General features: G+C 38.5%; 1 protein-coding gene across 1 annotated transcript in view; it reads left to right on the forward strand.

Moving 5' to 3' along the window:
- Nucleotides 1–765: 765 nt before the first annotated feature.
- Nucleotides 766–20,917, forward strand: part of LOC306882755 (FERM and PDZ domain-containing protein 2-like) — a gene marked incomplete at its 5' end in the record, with an annotated part of 30,535 nt that continues 10,383 nt past the window's right edge. Inside the window, 34 exons of the mRNA XM_079437620.1 lie at nt 766–889; nt 981–1,141; nt 2,261–2,326; nt 2,473–2,652; nt 2,749–2,824; nt 3,563–3,652; nt 4,230–4,299; nt 4,387–4,540; nt 4,628–4,699; nt 4,832–5,006; nt 5,144–5,279; nt 6,170–6,308; nt 6,391–6,543; nt 6,694–6,879; nt 7,019–7,178; nt 7,422–7,665; nt 7,755–7,855; nt 8,081–8,158; nt 8,250–8,357; nt 8,440–8,556; nt 8,763–8,962; nt 9,049–9,150; nt 9,233–9,326; nt 10,020–10,105; nt 11,046–11,235; nt 12,340–12,545; nt 15,244–15,339; nt 15,432–15,850; nt 16,390–16,705; nt 17,005–17,175; nt 17,295–17,469; nt 19,350–19,560; nt 19,651–19,688; nt 20,492–20,575. Of these exons, the coding sequence (XP_079293746.1) occupies nt 766–889; nt 981–1,141; nt 2,261–2,326; nt 2,473–2,652; nt 2,749–2,824; nt 3,563–3,652; nt 4,230–4,299; nt 4,387–4,540; nt 4,628–4,699; nt 4,832–5,006; nt 5,144–5,279; nt 6,170–6,308; nt 6,391–6,543; nt 6,694–6,879; nt 7,019–7,178; nt 7,422–7,665; nt 7,755–7,855; nt 8,081–8,158; nt 8,250–8,357; nt 8,440–8,556; nt 8,763–8,962; nt 9,049–9,150; nt 9,233–9,326; nt 10,020–10,105; nt 11,046–11,235; nt 12,340–12,545; nt 15,244–15,339; nt 15,432–15,850; nt 16,390–16,705; nt 17,005–17,175; nt 17,295–17,469; nt 19,350–19,560; nt 19,651–19,688; nt 20,492–20,575 (4,978 nt within the window). The remainder of the gene's footprint in view (nt 890–980; nt 1,142–2,260; nt 2,327–2,472; nt 2,653–2,748; nt 2,825–3,562; nt 3,653–4,229; nt 4,300–4,386; nt 4,541–4,627; nt 4,700–4,831; nt 5,007–5,143; nt 5,280–6,169; nt 6,309–6,390; nt 6,544–6,693; nt 6,880–7,018; nt 7,179–7,421; nt 7,666–7,754; nt 7,856–8,080; nt 8,159–8,249; nt 8,358–8,439; nt 8,557–8,762; nt 8,963–9,048; nt 9,151–9,232; nt 9,327–10,019; nt 10,106–11,045; nt 11,236–12,339; nt 12,546–15,243; nt 15,340–15,431; nt 15,851–16,389; nt 16,706–17,004; nt 17,176–17,294; nt 17,470–19,349; nt 19,561–19,650; nt 19,689–20,491; nt 20,576–20,917) is intronic.

Below are 20,917 nucleotides of genomic sequence, written 5' to 3' on the forward strand. Positions count from 1 at the left end.
ACAGTTAAACAGACCGGGAAACGTACAGTTTTTCCAAATGGCTTTGGCACATTTTTTGAAACAGTCTTAACATTCTCTAAACTGTGAGTGCAATTGTCACAACTGTTTCCTGGAACATTAGAAATCTACTGCATGTCAAACCATTTACTTCATGCCCGTACTGTAAAAGACTCCAGGAAACTATCTCTATTGTTCAGGGGAAATAAAGATTTAGATGTGGATTAGAAATAGATATTTTAACAAAGATATTTAATATTGGAGCAAAAGTGGCAGAAATCATTTAAAATCATTGACATCTCTGCATATTTGTGGGGCGTTAAACTTTGGGGGGCGTCAGATTCACTGATAATAAAACACGAATGTAGTAAATTAAAATCAGTCTGTTTTCAGTTTGCTTCTCTCTGAAAATGGAAGAAACTGGGAAGAAATGTATTTGTATGTGTCCTCTGAAGTACAATCCAATCACCAGTGATTATGCAAAACACCTGGCACATTCTTGCCTAAGCTTATTCCTTTGATAGCTGGAAATTAAATCAGCAAAAGACAAAAAATGGTAATTGTAGACAGATTTAGAGTTACACATCACACAATATAAATAATGTGTATTACACAATATTTTTATGAAACATTGGTGATGAGCTCAGAGTCCCTGCTGCTCACTTTGTTTAGGCTCCATCCTCCTCTTTCAGCTGATTTCTCTCCACCTCCATCAGCCAGTTAGCTTGTGTCTCTCCTTCTCAGGTATCTGTCTCGCGATTCCGCAGGATGAGCAGCACATTTGTGACCCTCGCTGAGGTGCTGGAAGCCAGAAGAGGACCGCTGGAAGAGGACGAGGTGTGGTCGCTCCTGCTGGGCTCAGCTGAATCCCTCTTAGACCTTTCCTACAAAGGTAAAACGCTGACCTTAAAGTTAGTTGATTTTTCCTGATGGTGAAGAGTGCAATCCATGAAAAATTAATGAATGTGGATCTGTTTTTCTAGGTCACAATATCTGCAACATTATAACTCCTGCATCACTACTCTTGTCCGCGACTGGGACGCTGGCGTTCAAGAACTGTGCTATGACAGATGAGGTGTGTGCCTTCACAGCCCCAGAGATGCTGCAAGGCCGTGCCATCTCCACCAAACTAGCTTTGGAGAAGGTCAGTTTCATTCAGTGATGCATGCCAACAGCCTATACATTACACTTTGCAAATCAAATCAGGTTCTCTTCATAAAATGACTGATTTACGAAGATACATGGTAATGCTTGAGATGTAATTCAGTGTTTCTGTAAATAACAATAATTCTAATAATAATACATAATGATACCAACAAACCCAAAATACTAGTAATAGCCTAAAATATTATGAGCTAAGGTCTGATAGGCTCATGAATATTAATCACGTTGCTTGCGGTAGCTAGATTAAAGCCTGACATTGTTGTTTAGTAATTGTTCCTAGATTCTGAAATAATTAATTATTCCAAAAGAACTCAGTCATTTTGGCAGGAAAAAAGCAATAAAGAATATAACGTAAACGTAGCAAGGCTCTCACTTTCTCTCACGTTGCTTGCAAAAGAAACAAACAACAACAGCTGGAACCAGTCGCCCCTCACTGCAGAAAAAAGATCCAGGGGGCGGGGTTGGATCCACATCCAGGGGGTGGAGATTGGTAGATTTAGGTATATGTAAGGTGGGAGGAGTTGGATCTGGATCCAGCCTCGCCCCCTGGATCTTGTGTTCTGTAGTGAGGACCATCTTGCTGGAACAGCTAGAATGTACCAGAGTTCACGTTCCGTCAGAGAATGCTGCTAATAAAATCATAGCAATATAGGAATAGTGCACTTTAGAGACGGAGAGGGAAAACTGTCTGTGGTCCAGTTAGCTGTATTCCTGCTTTATTTATTTATTTTCACACCCTCATAAACAAGCTAAGGAATAAATGACCTGTCAAATGCTTTGGGCTGCGTTTTTCCAAAAAGCATCGTAAGCCTAGTTGATCGTTGAACCATTTGTTTCTATGGGTCTACTATGTACTTAAACTTACTGTACGATGCTTTTGGGAAACGCAGAGCGTTCTAGTGTCGCCCTGAAGAGGTCATATGACACGCAGTGAAAAGAAACTTACTCTCACTATTCTCAATTTATTTAACACCATGTTTTATAGACATTTTTTATCACCTAGCGCGAAATTTAGTCCCAAAGAAAGTTGAATTTATTTTAGAAAATGTGCTTCAGTTGAATGCTCAGAGAAATGTAATTTATGTGTCGTTTCTTCCAGATAATCATGTATTCTCTTGGGATGACTCTGTATTGGTCAGTTGATTATCATCTTCCTCAAAACCAGGTCAGTCTCACAGAAATTTGAGTAAAAATAAAGTAAATCAAGATAAAGATTGATGAACAAGCCATGCTAGTGAAGAATAAGGCAGCTAGCCTATATTACACTTCTCATGTTCAATCTGAAAATAATTGTGTTTTCTGCTTGGTTAGCCCATTCAGCTAAGTGACTCTCTGAATTGCCTTCTCCTGAGCATGTGTGAGGACATGGCCCATCGACGAGCCAACCTGAACTCCATCTTGGAGGTGTGTGAATCACACCACAAAGCATCTCTCCTGCCTCCTCCCAACAAAGTCATCAAACAGCTGGTAGAGGATGTCTTCCAAGACTCTGTGAGTTAAAAAGCATATCATTTATACCTCAAACACTTCTCACTTGCACAATTTAGAAAAAAAATAGCCAAGAAGTTCATGAGATTTCATTTCCAGGTGGATCGAGCTGCTTTAACTGAAAATGTTGTACAGTTGAGTGGGAAAAGTCAGATGATCAGAGAAAGACTACATGGTAGGAATTCCTTTGAATCACAAAATGTTTTCCTCTTATGTTCTTATAGTTGTGAAATTGTAAAGAAGTGTTGCCAAATAAGTTTAAGTATGAAAACCATATAGGCTAAATATTATTATTTTTTATATTTTAAATTGTTTATATTTTTATTACATTTTTATATTTTAATTATTTTAATGTGTAAAATGTTTATATTGCATGTAAAATGTGACTTGATGTTTTGATACTTATGCAAATTAGTTGTTGCAATGGGTATTTATAGAAGAGTTTTAGCCTGTCATGTTACAATCTGTGCACGTCAGATCCTTTGTATAACAAGTCTAAGTGGGTGTTGATGCCACATATGACCGCTGTCCATAAGAACGCTGTCCTTAACTAACCGTTTCAGTGGTAATCCCAACATATTCCTTGGATTATAATGTTTATCCTTAAAATTAAATTAGTAAAAACCTGCAGGTTTGACTAACATGTGCGTAAGAAAGCACCACCGCACCAATAAAATAGTGTCCAGAATAGGATTAACGGTTTAACTTAAACCGAACATGGGATTACAAAAGGTTGTAATCAGGCTCAAAGCGCTGATGCTTAAACACAAACTGTAATATAAAGCGTGGTGATCTTATCTTGGCTGTTTTCCAGAGGTTACTTGTGCAACCATGTGCAGTATAAACTGCTGTGTATACAGTGGATGTGCAGTATGCCTTACATATGGTTAGTGATCAGGTCTCTGTTGAGCAGGTAAGCGTGGACCATATCCTGGTTATACAGAGGGGAACGGAGCTTCAGGAGAGACTCGCAGACTGTCTCTGGACTCCGAGCCAAAGCAAGGTAAGCTCATACACTAGCATTCAAAAGATTGAGGGCTGTAAGCTTTTTTATGGTTTTAAAGAAAGTCTCTTATGCTCACGACGACTGCATTGATTTGATCAAAAATACATTAAAAACAGTAAATTTGTGAAATATTATTGCAATTAAAATAGCTGTTTTGTATTTTAATATATTTAAAAATGTAATTTATTTCTGTGATGGCAAAGCTGAATTGTCAGGAGCAACTACTTCAGTCTTTAGTGTCACATTATCTTTCATATGTCATTCTAATATGCTGATTTGGTGCTCAAGAAACATTTCTTCTTTTTTCAAAATTCTTTAATGGATAGTAAGTTAACAGAACAACATTTTGTAACACTTGATCAATTTAATGCATCCTTGCTGAATAAAAATATTAATTTTGATGACCCCAAACTTTTAAACAGTAGTGAATATCACGTTTAGATGTTTAGTGAATCCATTGTTGCTGAATAAAAAATTGCATGTTATTTCATTAAATTTTTACTCTCTCTTTATTGCAAAGCATTTAGACATACAGTAATATTTCAATATTCAGTGTAGCTGATTTTTTCCCCAGGAATTTCCCAACAGAAAACCTGGTCTCTCAGTAGACCTAGTCAGACCACATCCTATCAGGGCTCAAACAGGTTAGTAGTATTGTTTTGCACTTCTAAATATATTATCAGGCTAGTAGCTATTAGTGCTGTTAATGTCAATCGCTAATGCTATCCCAGAATTCCACTGGGGCTTCACCACAGACGAAGCACAAGTTGTTGGCTGTCACAAAGTACATGCCTCAACGTTCCCAAAAAGGGTGAAGCCCGACCTTCCAGTCCCTGTATCACTGTTAGTGAGTCTGCAGTCAGCCTCTCCCAAAGGAAAGCTAAGGTAATGTGCTTAGCATCTATGCTGTACAAAAATATGTATGCTGCATCCAATGTTGTTAATTGCGTGTTTCCATGTTTTCATTTGTAGAGTCTTGGACCTGAATTTACCAGGATGATTGATGAACCTCAAATAGTTTTAGAGCTACCGGGATCTATAGTGGTAAACTGTGTTTTTGGTTACATATATAATGCATTTCAGTTTTAAGTGTTCAGCACTTCTGTGCCGCTTTATTGCACTAAGGTTGTCTCTGTATATTTAGCTTCTTCTCACTTTCTCTCTCGATCGATACAGTCAAAGAAAGGCAAGTCAGGCTTGTCTCAAAGGGAGGTTAACGTGATCATGCCAAATGAACAGTGTGTGGCAGTGAAATGTGACATCAAGTCCCGTGGGAGAGATGTCTTCGACATGGTTGTGGCACATGCTAACCTTGTGGAGCACTTTTACTTTGGCCTTGCTTTCATTGATGGTAATTCAGTCTTTATATATACCTTTGTGTGCTCTTGTGTGGTTTAATGACTGTAAAAGGAACGAGTGTTTGTAATGTACACTTTTAACTGTCTTACATAAGTCATTGAGCATTAATTAAATTTTTTTCTCACTTAGATGGCGAATTTTTCTTTTTGGACCCTGAGACAAAAATCTCGAAGGTTGCCCCAGATTACTGGAAGAAAGTGGCTTCTGCGACATTTATGCTTTTTCTCCGTGTCAAATTTTTCCCTGATGACATCTCCTATATATTGTATGTGCACAGAACATGTTTTTGCATTCTACTGGGCTGCTTTTCCATTGTTTTCATGCACTTGACGGGCCATTGTGCTTGCCATGATTTTGCATCATTTACAGTGCCTCACACGACACGCCATTCTAAACTTTTAAAAAATTTGTGTCTCTAGGCCATTTTTTTCCATTCCGCTGCCCTGCATTCTTTGTAAATGGCACTTTATGGTTTGCATCTGCATGATATTTAGATAGACCCAATGATATCAGAGTTTTAGTGTATGTCTGTCAGGTTTGAGGTCTATGTAGTAGTGCACTCCAAAAACAAACGTAGTGTATAAACATTACATTTCAAAAGTTTGGGGTCAGTAATGAATACAAAATGAGTACTTTTATTCAGAAAAGATACTTTAAATTGATCAAAATTATAATTTATTATATAATGGTACAAAAGATTTTTTATTTTATTTTTTATAATAAAATTTTGGTCTATTCATCCAAGAATCCTGAAAAAATTAGGCACAACCATTTTCAACATTTATAAAAAATAAGAAGAGCACCAAACCAGCATATTTGAAGGATTATCATGTTATTGAAAACTGGAGTCATGGCTGCTAGAAATGTATCATGGCCATGAATTTTAAAATATATTAAATTAGAAAAGTTATTTGAAATGAAATCCAGCCTTGGTGAAAATACGAGACACAAGAGATTTCAAAAATGTATATAAAAACCCCCCCAAAAAACGTACTAAACCCAAACTTTTGAACACATTAAAGAAGACTTTATCTTCCTGGAAAATTAACAAACAAACTTGTCAAATGATTTCATGGGGTCTTTAATGCATTAAACCTAATATATTTGCAGAGCTAGTAATGCTCACTGTTTATTTTTGTTGAATTATTTTTAAAGGCATAGACTTACACGACACCAATACTATCTCCAGCTGAGGAGGGACGTTCTGGAGGACAGAGTGTACTGTACTGAGGAGACTGCATTGTTTCTTGCTGCATTAGCACTGCAGGCTGAGTTTGGAGATTATTTGCCTGAAGTGAGTGAGATATTAATGAACATTTGAACTTTCAACAGATCTAACTAGATTGTATGTTGAGATATCACACTAACTTTTTCAGGTTTATGGGAAGAACTATTTCCAAATGGAGCAGTACGTCTCTAAGAGAGTCATAGAGAAAGTGGCCTTGCCCTGTTTAAGAGAGGAGTTGCCAAGGTTACATGCCAATAATGCCCACATGCTTCCAGAGGAAGCTGAGATGGAGTTCTTAAAGGTTCTTTCTTTTGGCCTTCAGTTAGAGTCACTCATTCTAAAATTACTCTTGTAATGCTCATAAAACTAAACAAGTTAGTAGTTTTGTTCAAACATCTGGCTATTTGATCATAGTTTGTCAGTACCTCCTGTGTCTTTCTTGCCTTTATAGATTGCACAACAGCTGCCAGAGTATGGAGTGCTGTTCCACAGAGCTGCCCGTGAAAGGAAACCTATTATTGGAGAGCTGGTTTTGGGAATTTGTGCCAAAGGAATTATGGTTTATGAAGTCAAGAACCATTCTCGTGTGTTAAGCCGCAAATTTCACTGGACAGAGACAGACAGTCTCTCAACAAGTGTAAGTTTATTATTTGTGTGGCTTATAGCGTGTTTAGGTCTTTTCTTTTTGATACTCTGTGAAATTCAGTAACATGCTATCTGAAGTTCATGATGTTTTGGGTTAAGGTTTTAATAATTCTCCATTAATCCTGTCATAGAGACGAAAATTTACCATTGAGTGCAGCCCGAGTGGGAAGAAGCACTCATTTGTGACAGAGAGTTCAAAGATCGCACAGTACCTCCTGAACCTCTGTTCAGCCCAGCACAAGTTTCACAGTGAGATGACCTCTCGTCAGCTGACCTACTGTTTAGCCTCAGGTGTGCAGAATTTTTTCTGTATACAGATCCGTTTGAAGTTGAATATACAGTGGAGTCCTTTTAATAAAAAAAAAATTCATAACAAATTATATATTTATCTTTTCCAACGAGCATGTTATGCTTCAGTGGACTCGAAAAACATTTTTATTTGATCATTTTTGTTAGCTACATTGTTTCATCAGACACAAAGATTTGTTTGTTTGTCCACTTGTAGTTAGTTATTTCTGTTATATTTCAACCTAGATGACAACGTGGCGAAATATACATCAATATGCCGCGCTCGACACAATCAGATAAAGAAGCTGTCTTGCTCGGAGATTGTGCTCAACAATATAGGTTTGAATGGATTACCGAATGACTCCATGAGCAAGTCATGCGATGACCTCTCAGCAAAGATCGGAGTTCGGATTCAGCAACAGAATGAAGTAAATTACATTCCTGAATCAAGAACCCCAAGTGAATTGAAAGACCAGAGCCGAATCAGCAGGTGTGTCAATGGATCTGCTCTGCCCATCATTCAAATCTCAATTCAAAACTAAATATCTCTCATATCGCGTTGATCTTTCTTGCCTGCAGCCCTTCAGAAACTTTCAGTCCTCCAGTCTATCGCATCATGTCCAGTGTATCTTTGCAAAAGCAGGACTCAGAGGTTCATTCCACCACCTCATCTATAAGAGGTAAACAGTGAAGCTATCTCTGGTTTTAATGATAAAGTTTGACATTGACTTTTAATGAGTAGCTGATATTTCTATGATAAGATCTATGGGAGCTGATTATAAACAACATTTCAACTTAATAACATGCAACATAAAAGTTATTCTCAAAATAGCATGGGAAAGTGGATATGTAATTTGTTTATTATATTACATTTTTTAAATGATCTATTTTTATTTCTTTTTTAGTGGACACACCTACAAGAACAACCCCAGAGAGAGAAATCATCTGTGTTACTTTAAAGAAGGATCCAAAACTTGGTTTCGGTGAGTGAAAATGAACATGCATGTTTATATAACGTTAAGCATTTGCAATAATCTTGCTCCAAAATGCTGATGTATCACTTTTGATGAAAAGGTTTTGTAATAGTCGGGGAGGACAACACAGGGAAGTTAGATCTGGGAATTTTTATAGCATCCATCGTTCCCGACGGGCCAGCTGATAGGGACGGCAGAATCAGACCCGGTAAAATCCTGAACATTTTCCCTATTTTATGCCAAAAAAAAAAAAAAATGAAAAAGACTTATTTTCTTTTATTTGTGTTTAGGTGGTCGGCTGATCTCTCTGAATAAGATCAGTCTAGAGGGGATGACGTTTAACATAGCTGCTGCCATACTGCAGAGCAGCCCAGATGAAGTGGAGCTTATAGTGTCCCAACCCAAACGTATGTCTTCATATTGTTCCAATTAATTACATATTTCTCATGATCTGTTTTCATAGTTTCACTTTTAAAAATGAAGTGTGTACATTTTAATATTAAAAATACATTATCCTATCCCAGCTGTAAGACATTACTATTTTTGCAATTATGGTGCATTTGGTGGTAGAAATTACACATTTAAAATGTTTCCATTTTTTGTTCCTGAGTAGAGGATCTCCGGGACAGTAAGACCTCACTGGCTACAAGTAATTTAGGGATGATGCTGGAAAGAGGCTTTGGCTCTCAAAGCACCCTGAGTGCAGAGTACAGGCCTGTGATGGAGGAGCTGGAGGAGACCCTCTCCAACATCATGGCTCCCAAAATGGGCAAAAGGCTGCACATACCTGTGGTGCGGATTCTGGATTTTCAGGTGTGATTTACAGTGATGCATATTAGAAAACATCTGACATGAACAAAAACTAACCAAAATATTTTTTTATTGTTTATCCTATGCAGGATAGGATTTCTAATAATTCTTCCAGCTTCAATTCAAAGCCAGGTGAAGTAATCTACATGGAGCTCAGAAAGATCAACAGCAGCTTGGGAATCAGTGTTGCTGTGAGTTTTTACTCTGTGTGGTGTTCGTGTAATTTCTTATATCTTAAAACATGGAGTATGTTACTGTTTTAATGATTTTTAGGGGGGAATCAACACTAATGTACATCATGGAGGAATCTACATCAGAAGCGTGATCCAAGGAGGAGCGGCAGATCAAGATGGAAGAATACAGATAGGTTAAGATCCATCATTACCAATTATAAAACCTGATATTCAGTTAAAAATAATCTTTAGTCAGATGATGGTTGAATATAGTTTCAAATGGAATTTATTCCTGTGATGGCAAAGCTGATTTTTCATTTTTCAGCAGTGATTACTCCAGTCTTCTAAGTCACATGATATTTCAGAAATCATTCTATGTTAATTTGGTGCCCAAGATTTTTTTTATTATTATTATATTTTATTATTATATATTATTATATAAAAACAGTTGTGCTGCTGAATATTTTTGTGAAAACTGTGATACTTTTTTCAAGATTCTTTGATGAACATCAAGAATTCAAGAATAGCATTTAATTAAAATGGAAATCTTTTGTAACAATTTTGTAACATTACGTGCAGTACTACTTTATAAATATAAAATGTATAAATAGTAAAATTATTGTCACTTTTTATCAATTTAATACATCTTGCTGAATAAAATATAAATTTCTTTGAAAAACAAAGAACTTAACTGACCCTAAACTTTCGAATGGTAGTGGTTCCGTTTTTTTTGTGTGCTCTATGCATATTTGTCATCTCCTTGACGATGTACAAACGTGACTCAGATGTGTTCCTAACATGCTAATGAGCATGAATATGCAACATCCTGACTGGTTGTGACGCATGATTGGTGTTGACAGCTCAATGAATTCCTGTATGTGTGACAGGTGACAGGCTGCTAGAGGTGGACGGCTGTAATCTGCGTGCCGTCACACACAGGCAGGCGGTAGAGTGCCTGAAGAGGACGGGGGAGGTAATGACATGAGTTTGCATTATTTCTGAGTGGTACAATCACAACCATTTATGTAACTGGATATGACTGAGCCCACAGTAGGACACTAACACCCATGTTTCGGATGTTTATATTTCCAGCTTTCATTTTAATTTTAGTCTTTTTAAATTAATTTTATGTTTTTTGTCATTTTCATTCGTTTTTGTTTTTTATATTTCTGTTTAACTTTTATTTTAGTGTTAATAATTTTAGTATTTCAAGTAATTTCCAATTTTTCAGCATTTCTAATTTTCGTACAGGTTTTGCAAGTTTAAGTTTTTAATTTTAATGAAAAACATATGAATTAACCGAAAAGTTTTTAATAGCTTTAGTTTTAGGTAACAGTAATAATACAGCCAAATGAAGTGAAGGCTTATACAACTGACAACCATTTTGACATGTGAGTCAGTTCAGTCTTTAGTAACAGGGCACTTGTATTATGTTTAGGTTTTTGCTAACAGTTAAAGAGCAGTTAATTTAATTTAATCTTAGCTGACATTTTGAGAAGTAACTGCTGTAAGATGCGAGCCAAAGGTCACATTATGTCTGAAGGGCCTGTACTCCTCTCTTCAGCATGTCAGTTGCTTTAGGACAACAACATCTACCCTTGTGTCTTACGGGTTCTCAGACAGCACAAAAGAAAGATATAAAGTGACACATGGTTGTGAAAGCATATGTGTTGGTTGTTATATTTGTCTGGGCTAATAAGATTTTCTGGGGTATGACGCTGAGTCCTGCGTCATCATACTGACACACTATTACACTTAAGCTGACCAGCCACACAATCTTCATCCACACGCACTGGTTAGGTAACAGGCCTTGTGTTAAGAAGACTGATGAAGTGAATATGTTCACTATAAGTATGCAGCCAGTATGATAAATTAAGAAGACATGTTGCTTTAATGACAATGTTTTTTTTCAGGTTGTGAGCCTGGTTCTGGAGCGAGAGCCTCCAGTGGTGCTGGACACTTACAGTGCCTCTTCCACGTTGGAGGGACAGAGATCTCCTTCACCTATCAGTGCGCAAAGCACGCCCACCCCCCTGAGGAGAGATGTGACCATGGAAACGCCCTTGTCTGTCAGGGCCAAGGACTTCAACTTTGTGTCAGATGGTGAGACGGTGATAAGAGAGAGGGAGAAAACACTGCAATACATTTCAACTGAATCTGACATCGACACTGTGCTGACCCATGTAACTCAAAGACCCAGCCAAATTTAGAGTTTGTCTGGAGGAACATTGTTTTTTATGTATATATTACATCATAATTAAATTTTTTGTACTGGCCTATGTTGTGAATCAAATTTGACAGTTAGAGTCAGTTTTTAATGCAAAAATCATTAATAATGTATAATGCAATAGCACATCCAAAAATGAAAATTCTGTCATCATTTACTCAACCTCATGTCATTCTAAACCTTTTCATCTGTGGGACACATAAAGTGAATTTTTGAAAAATGTCCTGGATACAATTTATAGTGAATATGATGAAAGTGAATGAGGTCCAGGGATGTCAAGTTTTTTTTTAAAAAGTTGCAAAATCACCATAAAAGCAGTCCGTGACTATATTGCATATCTTTTGATGTCATATGATCAGTGGTGTTATTTTTAAATAAAACTATTAAAAATATTTTTTGTTAATTGAAATTAAATAAAAAATACATATTAGATATACTTCAAATTGAAAGAAATTATACATTTTGCCTTTTAATTTTGGTAAGTGAAATAAATAATTTTTTAAAAGTTGCTAATACTAAATACTAATAATAATACTAAAACTAAAATAAAAATATAAAAGCTAAATAGAATTATTTACAAAATACTAAAACTTACAAAAGCACACAACTAAATTGCTAAAGCCTCAACTAAAATTAAAAAGAAAACTGAAAATACCAAAATAAAAGTGAATTTCAATAATCAATTAATACTATAAAAGTATATAAATAAGTAAGATGAATATGTTAACCGGATCAGTCCATTTGGTAAACAAATCATTCAGACTGGCTTTGTGAACTGGATGGACTGATTTATTAAAAATATTCAATTCAGAATAGTCATCTTGGAGTACTTATTCACTTATATTATATTAAAAAGTGGCCAGGGTATATTGTAATTACCACAGAAGATTATTATTATTATTATTTTCAATTTTGGATGAACTGTCCTTTAACTGTTAAATGTAACTGATTTTAATGTGTGAACTCTTTCTTTGTGGCAGATAACATCCTGGAGGTGATGCTACCGAAGAGTCTCAGTAGCCTGGGGTTCAGTTTCATCATATCTGAACTGGGTCCGGAGGAGGGCAGCATGGTGCATATTAAGAGCCTTTCTTCTGGTCAGCCTGCAGGGGATTGTGGGCTTCTGAAGGAGGGAGACATAATCCTGGCTGTCAATGGAGAACCTGTCAGAGGCCTTTCCTATGAGGTAAAGGATATATTATTTATATTCCACATTCCAAGATCAGATCCATCAAAGCAGAGTGAGAGACAACTGACTTAATGAAGTATTGAGATTCAGTATTTTATGGTGACCACGAAGTGACATGTTCGGTTCAATCAGTTTTGTCATGGCCACGACTATAGTAGTAAATACTAGCATAATTATGCAGAACGTTAATTAGGTAAAGCGATACACAAATTGAAAGAGGAAATAATAAAAATATTCTTATGAAATAAATATAAAAAATATAGCTCTAACAAGTTAATTATAATAATAATAATAATAATAATTCATTACATTTATATAGCGCTTTTCTGCTTTTCTAAGCACTCAAAGCGCTCTACATTGTGAGGGGTGGTGTCTCCTCGTCCACCACCAGTGTGCAGCATCCACCTGGATGATGCGACGGCAGCCATAGTGCACCAGAACGCCTACCACACACCAGCTTACTGGTGGAGAGGAGACAGAGTGATGAAGCCAATCAGTGTAAGGGGATGATTAGGAGGCCACGATGGTCAGAGACCAATGGGGAAATTTGGCCAGGATGCCGAGGTCACACCTCTACTCTTTTCGAAAGACATCCTGGGATTTTTAATGACCACAGAGAGTCAGGACCTCGGGTTTAACGTCTCATCCGAAAGACGGTGCTTTTTGACAGTATAGTGTCCCCGTCACTATACTGGGGCGTTAGGACCCACACAGACCGCAGGGTGAGCACCCCCTGCTGTGAGCACCCCCTGCTGGCCTCACTAACACCTCTTCCAACAGCAACCTAGTTTTCCCAGGAGGTCTCCCATCCAGGTACTGACCAGGCTCAACCCTGCTTAGCTTCAGTGGGCAACCGGTCTTGGGCTGCAGGGTGATATGGCTGTGACAATAATTATAATAATAATAATATACAAATATTAAATGAAATTAGATTAGATTAGATTAGATTCAACTTTATTGTCACTGTGCAGAGTACAAGTACAGAGCCAATGAAATGCAGTTAGCATCTAACCAGAAGTGCAAATAACAAAGTATATAAATAAATATAAAAAATGTGTATATACATTCAATTTTATGACATATAGTGCAAGTTATGAGGTGGAGGGGGAGAGACTAGCTCAGTGCAAATGACTGTACATACAACTTAGGTTGCAAGGAAGTATAAACAGAAGGTGCATTATAAGTGAGTATAAACAGAAGGTGCATTATAAGTGAGGTATGTAAGTAGCATATGTTTATATATGGCCAATGACCTTAACGGCATCCGGAGGTAGAAATGTGCAAGGGAATGTGCAAAATATCAGAAATGTGCAAAATAACAGAGGAAACAATACGAACATTGTGAGTGAGGAGTGCAGACAGGTTCTTAAACAGTGCAGTTTTTTTTTCCATTAGGTGGTCCATCTTGGATGTAGTGTTCAGCGCCTGAGATTGCAGTTCAGTAGGCTGACAGCTGAGGGAAAGAAACTGTTCCTGAATCTGCTGGTGCGACAGCGAAGACTCCTATAACGTCTCCCAGATGGGAGAGGAGTGAACAGTCTGTGACTGGGGTGAGAGGAGTCTTTGATGATACTTCTCACTCTCCTTAGACAGCGTTTGTGGTAAATGTCTTTGATGGAGGGTAGCACGACACCAGTGGTGTATTGGGCAGTTTTCACCACCCGCTGGAGGGCTTTCTGGTCCGTAACAGTGCAGTTGCCATACCACACCGTGATGCAGTTTGTGAGAATGCTCTCAATAGTGCAATGGTAAAAGTTCAGCAGGATGTGGGGGACAGGTGAGCTTCCCTTAGTTTCCTAAGGAAGTAAAGGCGCTGTCATGCCTTTTTGATCAGTATGGAGGTATTGAGGGTCCAGGAGAGATCCTCAGAGAGATGGACACCAAGGAACTTGAAGCTGTGAGGGCATGGATGCCTGTCCACATGCGCCGAGGGTCGTTGTTTTTAAATCTGTCCTCAATGCGCAGTTTGTAATTGTATTTAGCTGATTGAATTCCCCTCTTCAGATTGGACCTGGATAAGCTGTAAACTTCACAGTCGCCAGATTTGAAAGCGGCGTCATGTGCCTTCAGCAGGAGCCGGACTTCCTTGTTCATCCAGGGTTTCTGATTGGGGTACAATTTAATTACTTTATGGGTGGTTACCTTGTCAACACATCTGTTGATATGATGAAGAACGGAGCTGGTGTAGGTGTTAACATCTGTGTGGGAGTCCAGTGTGGCCCGAGAAGCAAACAAATTCCAGTCTGTGTTCAGGAACTCCTGCTGTAGTGAGGAGTCTGCTTCTTCCAGCCAAACTTTAACAGTCCTCACGGTGGGTTTCACACGTTTGATGATGAAGGTGTATTTGGGTAGCAGGAACAGGGAGGGGTGATCAGAAATGGATGTTGTTGCCTCGACAAAATGATCTCGTGGCCACGACATATTATCACCTTGCCACGAGTTAATATGACGTTCCCACGAGTTATGATGTCGTGGCCACGACAAAACTAAGTGAACCGAACATGTCACCTTACGGTCACCGTAGAAATTGTATATTTGTATACAAATATTTATTTGTACATTAACAATTCTGTTAATGTAATATATTTACAGATTTTTGGTCAAATAAATGCAGACTTGGTGAGCATTAGAGACTCTCAAAAACATTGAAAATGCAGACTTTTTAACAGTAGTGTATATCTTTCTATTACCACAGGAAGTTCTGCATCTCCTCCAAAAATCTCTGTCTGAGATTAGGCTGTCAATCTACAGGCCTTTACAGAATGAACACACAGATATTGAGACCTCTCTGGTAACATCCTTTCTCTACATGGTTGGCAACAACTCTAAATTTGGCATGTTATTTCTCAAACTCACATCCTTTTTTGACAGGGTCATGACACACTTCCAAACCGTGCATTGAGATCCAGGTCTCTAGACCTGCATGTGAGGACTGTTGCCCCAGACTTTAGTGAACTCCTCAAGAAGCGGGCAATAGAGGTTGGTCTAAAGAAAGAAGTTTCCCCAAAGAGAACCCAGGAGATCCCATTGACCCAACAGAAACCAGATACTGAGCTGGTGGATACGACTATATTAGCCCCTCCACCCCTACCTCCACGTCCATCCTCAGGTGAAGCTGGAGAACCAAAACCTCATGCCATAATGGAGGAGGGGCATGAGAGCAAAGCACCACCCCCAACACCAAGCAATGTCATAGTGACAACAGCCAACCCAGCACCAACTCCTGAAGCCACTGAAACAGCCCATCAGCAAGAGTCAAAAGATGATACCATCTCAACCAACCATGTCTCAGCTTGTACCAGGTAAAGGCATGTTTATTTCTATGTGATATCATCTATAAAATGATCAATATGTTCCTAACATTAAATGTAAATGTGTCATTTAATGATGAATCAAATTTTATTTTTGGTTTTGAGAATAAAGTGCTTGAGATACTATTGAAAAGTTTGGAGTGTGTAATATGTTTCAATATTTTTGAAACAAGTCTCTTTGGCTCACTAAGGCTGCATATTTTTGGTCAAAAATACAGTAAAAACAGTAATATTGCTAAATATTATTAGAATTTAAATTAACTTCTTCATATTTTAATATGTGTTAAAATATAATTTATTCCTGTCATGGCAAATCTGAATTTTCAGCAGCCATTGCTTCAGTCATCCGTGTCAAATAATCCTTTAGATTAGAAATCATTCTAATACGCTAATTTGAAACATTTCTTATAATCATAAATTGTGCTGCCTTATATTTAATAAAACTTGGGATCTTTCTTCACTGCTTAATACAAGAAAATGGTCTTGGAAAAACAAAATATGTCACAAATATTAATTTCTTGTCAATACAGTCACACAACTGAAGGTGTGGAAGACAGCATGACAAGTTTCACAGCTAATGGGCTGACCGTCATAGCCGATGAGGAATACTTGACCATCACCACCACAGCACCCTCTCCTCCAAGCAGCAGCATTGCTGTCTCCAATGAACTGCCCCCTCCACCGGCCCTTTCTCCATCACTGTTAAGCACACCTCCATCCTACCAGCAAGCAACTCAAGCGTTATCACCAGTGAAACCACCTGCCCAGTTTACCATCCCCTCAGCCAGCAACAACAACGGCTGGGACGATGATGAAGAAGAGGAGGATGATGAAGATCCTAGAAGGGTAAAGTCTTATTGCATTTGTCTACAGATGTACAAGCCCTTAGATTAGCATAAATGCCACTGCTGGTTAAAGCTCTAAAACTTTGGAATTCACTACCTGCTTAATTAATTGTAATATTTTGGTTTTATTTATTTTTGTTATTTATGTTTTTCTTTTTCTGTGCAAGTGCCATTGAGAATCTTGCTTTAACAAGCACTAAAGTTTTATATTTGTTGTTATTTTTATTATTATTATTATTATTTAATGCTGGTGGACTAGCATAGCCATGTTGTTCACCATCTCTTTTCTTCTTCCTTTAGGACATGTTGAAGGAGTTTGAAATGACTGTCTCACTGACCAAATCATGGTGTGGCAGTTTCGGTTTTACAATAACCAGGAGTAAACTGGACAACTGCTTTTACGTCCAGGAGGTCCTGGATAATCCAGCCAAAGCAGATGGCAGACTTAGGGCAGGAGACAGGCTTGTCATGGTACAGCTTTTCCCACCATTAGAAACACAATCACAGATATGCAGTTATGACCGTCCATTTCTGAAGATTTCATAAGATTTGATTGTCAGTGATTTGAATTGGCATGATCTCCTTTTCAGGTAAACGGTCACAATGTGACCAGCGTGACAGATGACGTGGCTATTAGCATCCTCAGGTCTTCCTCTAAAAGGCTGCACATGGTGCTGGGCAGAGCTGTGCAAAATCTACTCCCTCCGCCGCCTCCTGATACCCTCAAGGACATTGTCATTCCCAAGACTCCATCCGGACAACTGGGTGAGGAGATGCTTTATAGCATATACAGTGCCCTCCACTAATATTGGCAACCTTGATAAATATGAGCAAAGGCAGCTGTGAAAATAAATCTGCATTGTTTATCCTTTTGATCTTTCACTCAGAAAATTCACAAAATTCTCTGTAAAATATCTCTGAAATATATTCCCATTCATATTTACATTTTTTAGCACACCAGGGTGACTAGGAGCATGAAATTGTCTGGCCATGACTTCCCGTTCCACAAGATTATAAATATGAGGAACACAAGTCGTGGCCTAATGGTTAGAGAGTCGGACTCGTAATCGAAAGGTTGCGGGTTCAAGTCCCCGGCCGGCAGGGATTGTAGGTGGGGGGAGTGAATGTACAGCGCTCTCTCCACCCTCAATACCACGACTGAGGTGCCCTTGAGCAAGGCACCGAACCCCCAATTGCTCCCCGGGCGCCGCAGCATGGCTGCCCACTGCTCCGGGTGTGTGTTCACGGTGTGTGTGTGTGTGTGTGTGTGTGTGTGTGTGTGGATTTGTTCACTACTCACTGCTGTGTGTGTGCACTTGGATGGGTTAAACGCAGAGCACCAATTTCGAGTATGGGTCACCATACTTGACAATACGTCACGACTTTACTTTACTTTTACTTTACTTTACAAAGGCCAAATTCCCTTAATCATCCATCACAACGAGTAAAACCTAAGAATAAAGTTCTGATGTGCATAACAAGATTGTTGAGCATCACAAAATAGAAAGTGGCTGTAAGAAAACTGTAAGAAAATGTCCACCATCAGGGTAATAATTAAGAGGTTCCAATCAACTAAAGATGTTTAAAATCTGCCTGGAAGAGGACGTGTGTCTATATCGTCCTAATGCACAGTGAGGAGGAGAGTTTGAGTGGCCAAAGACTCTCCAAAGATCACAGCTGTAGAATTGTAGAGATTAGTCGAGTCTTGGGGTCAGAAACCTAAAATAATGTATATCAAACATCCTCTACATCACCACATGTTGTTCGGGAGAGTTTCAAGGAAAATTCTCCTCACTTATCCAAAAACAAACTCCAGCATATTCAGTTATCAGACACGACTGGAACTTCAAATGGCACTGCCTTCTATGGTCAGATAGAAAACCCACCAGATGAGTTTATTACAAACAGGGATAAACAAGTACCCTATGTCATGGTTAAATATATTGCTGGATCTTTAATGTTGTGGGTCTGTTTTTTCTGCTGGAGGTTCTGAACATCTTTGTTCAGATGCATGGCATCATGGATTCTATCAAATACCAACAGATAAAAAATCAAAACCTGACTGCCTCTGTTAGAAATCTTATAATGGGCCGTGTTTGGATCTTCCACCAGGAAAACAATCCAAAACAAACATCAAAATAAACACAAAAATGGGTCACTGAGCACAAAATGAATCTTTTACCATGGCTGTCCCTGCCCTCTGACCTGAACCCTACAGAAAATGAGTGGGTTGAACTGAAGAGAAGAAGTACTAGCATGGAGCTGTGAATCTGAAGGATCTGGAGAGATTCTGTATGAAGAAAATGGTCTCTTATCAGGTGTTCTCAAAACTCTTCAGGCATTATAGGAGAAAACTTAGAGCTGTTACCCTTGGAAAAGGACGTTGCAATAATTGGGTGCCAATAATTGTGGCCAACATTTCATTTATTTCACAATGAGATTTCCCCCCCACTTTCAATTGTTTTACTTCAATGATAGGTTGAAATTTTGTGAATTTTTTGGGATAAACAATGCAGATTTATTTTCACAGCCGCCTTTGCTCATATTTACCAAGGGTGCCAATATTAGTGTAGGGCACTGTATATATAGCAAAAACATTTCATATTCAGTTCAAAATTATGATCCTTTTGCATCTGTCTATGCAGGTATCAAGCTAACAGGTGGTATTGGCAGCAAGTGGCAGGGAATTTATGTCCAGGAGGTGGTGCCAAGCTCCCCTGCTAGTGAAGAGGGCAGCATCCAGCCCAATGACAAGATTGTTTATATATGTGGGAAGTGCACCCTGGGAATGACGCTGGAGGATGCTGTGAAAGTGTGTGAGTGTGCCCCGCGCAAAGTCCGATTCAAAGCCATGAGGTTAGACTGGAGAATAATTAAGTATAATCGTTACTTAGTAGCAGTTTTTGCCTTTGTAACTTTTTATTAAATGTTTTTTCTTTGTTTCAGAGATGATCAACCGGTGATACCAGTAGATAAATGGAGTGGTACGTTTGAGCCGAATCTACTTGAATTACAGCAATAGTTGGTTTATTCATAATCTATACAGAATAAGAGGTTGATGTTTGTTTGTTCACTTTGAGTGTGTGTTTGTTGCTATTATTGAATCTTTTGATTATATGGATATAGACTTTAACCTTCCCATGGGCCAGGCAACTGCTCCGGGACTCAGTGGGAAGTGTTTTTTCTTGCTCTGGGCGTGTGAAGGCTCCAGCTGGGCTGCAGAGGGCAGTCGTGATCGACGTGTTTCAGTCTAGTCTGAAGTGACAGAAATGATACAGAGAGCTGCTCCAGTGGTTTTCCAGAGCAGCCTAGGCTTTCATAGCATGCTTCACTGAACATTGCGTCATTTTAAGCGGAGTGTTAACTCTTATTAGACAGCATTACCCACTGTGTCAGTCCTGAATAATATTTGATTATTTTGATTAAATGTTGGCAGGGAATTTAATGTTATGGTTTTTGCCTGTGCAAAACGTGTTGCCATGATGCTAGGTTGTTGATGGTGGTTGTGGTAAATAATACATAGATCGGGTTTAAAAATTGTGTAATATTTTCTTGCAAATGTAAAATGAAGGAAATTTTGATTTATGGAGTATCACATTTAAAACTAATTATTATTATTATTATTATACAATTTTTCACATATGTCAGCAAGAGTTTATTGAAAAGAAAAATGGCTTATGTTGGTCTATAAAGTATAGATCTTTTTAATACTAATGTAGATTTCTGGAGTAACATTAAAACCTCAAACATCTTCTTTTTACCATTCTTTACCATTTTTCATCTTCAGGTTTGTTTGAATGGAATGAGAAAAAAGTCTTCCCCCGCCTCGAAGAGCCTGTGTCCCCTGATATGGAGGCGGCTCCTACCGATGGTAAAGCCTTTGGTTTCCTGTGTCTGTTGTCTGGGAGTTGTGGCATTAGATCTGTGCTGACAGACATGGCATGTCCTGCTCAGAGGGCAGCGGGTGCAGGATTAATTATTAGCAAGGGACATGGCCTCCTCTGGCCGATCAAAGTGCGCTTTCGTTGTGTCTGACGAATAAAGGCCAGCTGAACTAGTGGGCATCCGGGTTGCTAGGAGATCGCTAGCCAGGAGGTCTGAAAGAGCTTGAAAAGGCGAGCATAGTTTACCTACAGTAGCACGGAGCAGGTCATCAACACATCTCGCCCGAAATGGCAGCAGAGGAGGGAGACATTCGTGAGTTTGGGAATTG

This window comes from Barbus barbus, assembly GCF_936440315.1.
Source record: "Barbus barbus genome assembly, chromosome: 16".
Classification (NCBI taxonomy): Eukaryota; Metazoa; Chordata; class Actinopteri; order Cypriniformes; family Cyprinidae; genus Barbus; species Barbus barbus.